This window comes from Anarrhichthys ocellatus, unplaced genomic scaffold, assembly GCF_004355925.1.
Source record: "Anarrhichthys ocellatus isolate YVR2014 unplaced genomic scaffold, GSC_Weel_1.0 scaffold56, whole genome shotgun sequence".
NCBI classification, from domain to species: Eukaryota; Metazoa; Chordata; class Actinopteri; order Perciformes; family Anarhichadidae; genus Anarrhichthys; species Anarrhichthys ocellatus.
In genome coordinates, this window is record NW_022280086.1 from 1,788,889 (window position 1) to 1,796,337 (window position 7,449).

Below are 7,449 nucleotides of genomic sequence, written 5' to 3' on the forward strand. Positions count from 1 at the left end.
CTGGAAACCTGCAAGAAGGTGCTGCTACACCATTCAGTTACTGTAGGTCCCTGAGACTTAAATCAATACACATATACCTGACACTGAACAGCTAGGCTGTGGTACAAAACCCTGTTACTCTTGCAATGTCCCCACAGGCCTGGCCCCCTGACTTATCTTATTAACTTACCTGACTTTGAGAAATGTACATATGTATGATACAGCTGGCAGTCGGACCAGCTGTCTCCTCAGCACTGAGCGAGAGGACCGTCCAATAATCCTTTTCATCTCATCCCTGTGGTTTGCTTTGATATGATGCAGATTGCTGAAGTTCATTTGGAGACATCACATGTACAGCTGCCTTTCGAGCTGACCCAAATAGATCTTGGAGCGTCCTGTTGAGGACGATTTTTGACCTCTGTCCTCTCCTCAGGCTACAGTTGGTCTGATCCGGAACCTGGCGCTGTGCCCAGCCAATCAGGCGCCAATGAGGGAGGCAGGTGCCATTCCACGATTGGTCAACCTACTCCTGAAGGCTCACCAGGACACACAGAGACATGCCTCCTCCGCACAGCAGACATACCAGGTCTGGACCATGCGAACGAACACACACACACACAGAGAAGCAATGTGTGTGTGTATGTATTGTACTAATGGCAAGCACTCAGTATGTCGTTAAACATAGCTTAAACAGAGGATCAATCTTGTCTTTGTCTTAATCAGCCGCTCAGTAATGGGCTTCAGTGTGTGCTTTAACCCAGTACCCAACTACACAGTTCTGCCTGGTGTGTCATTAGCAACCACTGCTGTACCGTTTGATTGAATGAATACAAGTCTTCCTTCGTGCTTTCTTTGACACCTCTCTGCTTCTGTCTCTGTTTCCAGGATGGTGTTCGTATGGAGGAAATAGTAGAGGGCTGCACGGGAGCGCTTCACATTTTGGCCAGAGACCCCATGAACAGAGGAGAGATTGCCAGCATGCAGACAATACCACTGTTTGTACAGGTATACTCTCATCAGGCTGCACAAACTACAGAAACAGACAACATTATATCAGCATCATAAACCTGTATTCTTTAATTTTTGTCCTTAACAGTTTGCAGTGGATACTGCAAGCTGTTTGAGGGATAGAGAAGGAGGTAGAAAGCTCCCATTGGTGGAAAACATTCATCAGATTCCAGACCTGATATTTGTGATGGATTAGAAGACAATTAATAAGCAAAGTTGATGAAGAAGATGATGAATGTTTGCATTGACATGTCTGAGCAATGATCCCAAATCAGCCAAACACTTTACGCCGTAAATTGAAATAAATACATTTAAATAAAATGATAATAGTTGGTTATATTGGGCAAATATTCTGCAATGTTTGAAATGTTTAAACTACAGGTATAACCTCCTCACACTACCATTAATGCGTCACTGTTCAGACTCTACTACTGTTGCCTGAGCTGCAGCGGGTTGCCAGATTGCCAAGTATTCTCCATATCTTGCATTTTCATCTTCATGAAAATATCCCACTTTTTGCAGAAAACACACAAACCTGGCATGCAGGTCTTACCAACAGCACTGTGTGGAGTTTAAATGACAAGATCACTTGAGATCAGTACGAACCATTCAGCAGTACTTTGATATTATTAAGGACATGATGATACCGTCTGTTTTCTTTAAAGACGGCATGTAATGAAGCAGCTGATCAATGGTACCCTTACAGAGGAAAATAAAAGAATGACTGAGAATTACAGCCGGCTAGACAATATTGCACAGCCACACCTATAGACATATTAAAGCCTCCAGGTAGGTTAATCTGTGAAGTGAGAACACACCAGCCATACAAACAAAATTGAAGAGGAAGTACCAAATGTTTTGACAGAAAACAAACAAAAAGTATGCAAATAACCTGTGTTAAAAATACACGGCAAGTCTGAAATGACAGATCCATGTGTGTGTGTGTGTGTGTGTGTGTGTGTGTGTGTGTGTCCAGCTGCTGTACTCGTACGTGGAGAACGTGAAGCGAGTATCAGCGGGCGTCCTGTGTGAGCTGGCCCTGGACAAACAGTCTGCAGAGCTCATCGATGCAGAGGGAGCCTCAGCACCGCTTATGGAGCTGCTGCACTCCAACAACGAGGGAATAGGTACGTCTCTCTCTCCTCTCCTGCTTCACAGGCTCATCCCAACAACTATCGCCCAATGTGTGCTGTTCTATGCAAAGCTAGTTCAGACTAATGCATGTGTATATCTGCTGTAATATAACTGTAATGGATGGAGTTAACCTTTTCTAAAACAGTGAGTGTGTTTCCACTAACCTGTTCAATGGAGACAGACTTAGCAAACACATCAGGACCTACATGAAGCAGGGGACTTAAACCTCCTTTGAAGCGTTTGCTCCACTGGAGAGACTAAAAGAAGAGGCAGTGTTAAGAAGGCTTTAATGTTGTCTGGAAATAATTCGACATATTCCACAATCTAGTTTAAAATCGTATTTGTTCATCCTCTTCATTGCTCCAAAGTATCTTCATACAAAGGTTCTTAGGATATCCTGCGAAAATGTACTCCTCATTTTTCCTACAAAAGCCTGCAACTCGTTACATGAATACAGTCTTTTCAGAATACACGTTGTCTTCATGGGAAACCTAGTAAGGTTTAGGAAAAGATCGTCGTGTGGGTTAAAATAACTACGGAAGTGCCATTACAGAAGTACACAAGTTACCTGACAAAAACAACGTTGGCTTCTCATTTCACTGGAGGAACAAACAGCTATCGCCTCTGGGCTAAAAGATGGCTGTTTGTTGCACCCACCCACCTAATGTGTGTGATGTCAGTGGTTTTTATACGTCCCCGTTCAGGACTACATGGATAACATGTGAAAGAATTCCACGGGATAACTACGAATTCCGGCGCATTATTTTTCGTAGTTGTTGCTACGAATGCTGGATGAGACCAGCCTGATCTCTCACTCACTCAATTAGCCCTAAAACTCCTTAAACACTTCCCACGTATCTTTAAACTATAAAACTGGACTTACCCCTACCGTAACCATAAACAAGAGCCGAGTCAGATAATCTCCCACAGAAATGTCAAAGAAAACGTATAAAAGAAGAATCTTTGTCTCACTCTTTAGGCAGAGCTGTAACTGTGCTGCCACTGCACAGGTAAGAGGTCTCCTTGCCTGACTAGCTGGTCCAGCTAATTAGTTAACCAGCTAATTAAACTGAAAGGGGTGACTCTATTCAGAACAGGCATATACAATTGTGATCTGTGTGGAGAGACCGTCACCGTCCTGACATGAATACATGAAACAAAGAGAATAGTTATACTTCTGTTGTGCTTCACATGGTTGTCCATCGTTTGAGCTTTAATGGGAGCTCTTTTAGTTACATAATCTTGTTGTGTCGTCTTCCTCTGCAATGATTTAATGACATAGTGGATGGACACATACAGTACATTCATTTTCTTTTGCTGATTTACTTGAAATGTGGCTTATAAATGTGGCTTCATATTGGATAATCTAAACACAGCAAACAGCAAACTGTGTGTGTGTGTGTGTGTAGGTGTGTGTGTATGTGTGTGAAAAAAAGTGGAATTTCTGAAGAAAAACATTCTGTTAATTCTCATGATCACACGTTTGCAAATTCACGGAGGAACTTAATGTTTATGTGTTGGGTGAAATGAGTGCTTTAGTGCATCAGAGAGGACGAATGAGGGAGTGGCCTTTTCCTTTTAATCAGTTTATAAATAACTGTGTCGTTGCCGTCTCTCCAGCCACCTACGCCGCAGCAGTGCTTTTCCGAATTTCGGAGGACAAGAGTTCAGACTACAGGAAGAGAGTGTCAGTGGAGCTCACACACTCACTCTTCAAACATGACCCTGCTGCCTGGGAAATGGTAAGAACCCTGTGTGTGGATGAACACAAAGGTTTACCTCAACACCAACCAAAGAACACACTGCTAAATGATAGACCCCATAGATCACAATCAATGTGTTTCAATAGTTCTACACGAGTGCACCCACTATTTAAAAAATAAATATTGCTCAGGTCATGTAAATACATTTTTTGCACAGCACACCAGTTATTTATATTACCTTAGAGAGTACTAGAATATCGTACTCAAGAACAAGAAGTTGTGTAAAAATGAACTTAGATTAAAGTAAAATTGTAGGTCAGTAAAAATATATCCTGAGTAACTGTTACCATTTTCTTGAAAAGAAGAAAAAAATTGATACGATTGTATGTTTTTTATATATTATAAAATGTTATATGATGATATATGAGACTACTGTACTGATCAAATATCTCTATCTCTCTCTCTCTCTCTCTATATATATATATATATATATATATATATATATATATATATATATATATATTAGTGCTGGGCAAGTTAACGCTTTAATTTCGCGTTAACGCATTCATTAATTAACGCCGACAATTATTTTATCGCGTTAACGCATTTTTAAAATTTATTATCATTTTTTTTTTTTATTGAAAGACAAGAGACAATACATATAGTACATAACAACAAGAGGATGACAAGAACAGTGGGATAAAAGCCAGCAAACATCCTATAGTCAGTTGTGTGTGTGTGTGTGTGTGTTTGTGTGTATGTCCTTGAGCCTTTTGAGATGGGAAAAAAAAATAATAATAATAATTAAAAAACAACATAAAAAAAAAACAGTTAAGTATTTTTAATTTATTATTATTGTAACAGACTGTCTCATGTTTATCATTTTGTATTGGAGATATGATGTCCCTTCAGGGTTGCCGTAGAGAAAAGGCGACTTCCGCTTCTGGTCGAGGGGGGGGGGGGGCAGAAATAAAGAGAGAAGCTGCACCAGCTGTTGCTCTCCCTGGAGACTACTGGACATCGCTGCGGTAAAGTCAGCAGACACTCAGATCTCCGTGGTCAACTCAGCAGACACTTACATTTTAGTGCACCTATATGCTGAAATTTACGGTAAACGCATTTAAACGGCACAGATCGGGAGCGTGCGAAGGACTTTGAAAGTTAGCGGAAAGATTAATGTGAGACAACATCCGGTTTCTTCAGACGAACATCCAGTTTTCAGAATAAGATGCCAACAAAGTATGAATTATATTCACATTAAGTATAAAACATGCTACCTGCATCTCGTGAACCAAATGGTATTGCCCTTTTGTTCATATAGCAGTACTTTTAAAATAAAAGTGCGCAATACACTACTTTTGAATTCATTATTGAACTTTGCCATAATAATGCGATTAATCGCAAAAAATCCATGCGATTAATCGCGATTAAATATTTTAATCGTTGCCCAGCACTAATATATATATATATATATATATATATATATATATATATCATTATTAGCATTTTGCATAACATTATGAATTATAATTACCTACCTGTGTACATAACCTTGTTCTTAGCTGTTATTTCTTGTTCTAATAAGTACATTGTGAGAGATGCAAAAGAATGTTAAATTCCCTGTATGTGTACCATACTTGGCCAATGAAGCTCATTCTGATCCTGATGGTTTATGGAGTACACACAATTTCAACAGGATTCAGCTCATGTTATTTTCTAGACTTGCTGTACTATTTCCTAATCCTCACATTGCGTTTGTTTTGTTTTTTTCTCCAATACAATCAAACATGGTGTCAGAAGGCCAGGTTACCATTGGCTTGTGAGGGCTAGAGGCGGGAGGCTCAGGTGGAGCGTGACTGACAGTCCTCACATTACAGAACGTGTTACCTAGCAACAGTTACTGGTAACTCCATATATGGACAGGCTGGTGCTGGTGATATGATTGACGAACAACAAATTTAGACAGCATAGATAGTCCTCACTTTAGATGAGGTCACACAAAATACTTAACTAACGACTAGTAACTACCTGAATTAATCATGAATTGCAGTATCAATACGCATTTATAAAGCATATATTAACATAGTCACTAACCATTAGTGCATATCTAAATCATTATATATATAAATGCATGAATAATGTGCATCTAAATAAGTTATTAATCATTTACTAACACTTTTATAAAGGATGTTATTATCACCTACAACTCCTTAATAATTGTTTTTTAATACTTCATTTACAAATGCAGAATCCATCATTTATAAAGTATGAAGACACAATCACGAAACACATAATAGACCAGGTTATTAATCAAGAGTAAAGCATTTATAACTGTTATAAATAGGATACTAATGAGTGTTGATGTAGGAACAATGATTTACAAATGATGAATTAAGTGTTTACTCATACTTAACTAATGCTTTATAGTGTAGTTATTATAAAGTGTTACAAATAACGGAAAATGATTGGGAAAGGATCAAAACTTTCAACTGTGTTAGAAAACTTAACAATGTAACTCATGAGCATAACACACATTTCTGGATATCATCGATCTCCTGTATGCCACCTACTCTCCCCACCTTATGAAGACCTACCTATGCATGCACACTACCCTTCCACTCCCAAGACATCTAAAAAACAGCAGTATGGTAGAAATATAAGCAGTGACCCAGTACCAATACTGGTACTACTCGCTGCTGGACCACAACTATGTTATGTGGTTAAAACACACACATTCTTCCCAAACAGGGCGTTACTTTATAATAACCATCATTATCATCAGTTTGTGTAACTTGAAATTATTAATTTACAAATAATATGTATTATAGCTGAGAAGAGACTATAAGAATTACATTTGGTTTACTTTAGTAAACTATGTATTAACAGTTTAGTGTTACACACATTCTAATATTTTATATTAGGTATATGTCTAACATCTATGCACATTATATATGGACCAGAAAATAATGATTAACTATTAACAAAATATTATCTATCTAAATAATGTTTATAAATGATTAACACAGTATTTATTAACCATTTAAACAAATGGTTATAATCATTGTTTATAACTTGAAAATAGCCATACAAATAATATTTAGACAGTTTACAAACCAATTATTAACGTCATTAAATTGTTGCAGATATCTGGTCCGTAACGTTTACAATTTCAGATTTTTTAAAGGTTTACTTATCGTTTTGTGATCATCAAGACATTTTTTTAATTTAATTTGATAATTAATAAATATAATTTCATTGTTAACAGTAAAATAATGATGTCTGATTTACTATCAATTCAGCATTAGTCACTATGAAGTTTGATGGGTTTGTTTCTTTTACTTTCTTTTATGTTTGGTCTAAATAAGAAACTGTTCATTTATTTGTCTATGATTCAGCATTTTCAAAGCTATAAACTGTCTTCAATTTCACTTTTTCATCCACTTGTGTTTTCCTATGTTACAGTTCAGGGCTGATGTTGACTAAGAATTGTTTTCTATTCTATTGGTCAGTAGAATTGGTTGGCATGGTTGGCCTGTGTGTGTGTGTGTGTGTGTATATGTGTGTATGTTTGTGTTTTGTGTGTGTGTGTGTGTGTGTGTGTGTGTGTGTGTGTGTGTGTGTGTGT

General features: G+C 37.8%; 1 protein-coding gene across 1 annotated transcript in view; it reads left to right on the forward strand.

Annotated features, from left to right (window-relative positions):
* Positions 1 to 394: 394 nt before the first annotated feature.
* The window catches only part of LOC116396511 (junction plakoglobin-like), a gene marked incomplete at its 5' end in the record, with an annotated part of 14,114 nt that continues 7,059 nt past the window's right edge, over positions 395 to 7,449 (forward strand). Inside the window, 4 exons of the mRNA XM_031871148.1 lie at positions 395 to 565; positions 865 to 984; positions 1,964 to 2,114; positions 3,742 to 3,863. Of these exons, the coding sequence (XP_031727008.1) occupies positions 395 to 565; positions 865 to 984; positions 1,964 to 2,114; positions 3,742 to 3,863 (564 nt within the window). The remainder of the gene's footprint in view (positions 566 to 864; positions 985 to 1,963; positions 2,115 to 3,741; positions 3,864 to 7,449) is intronic.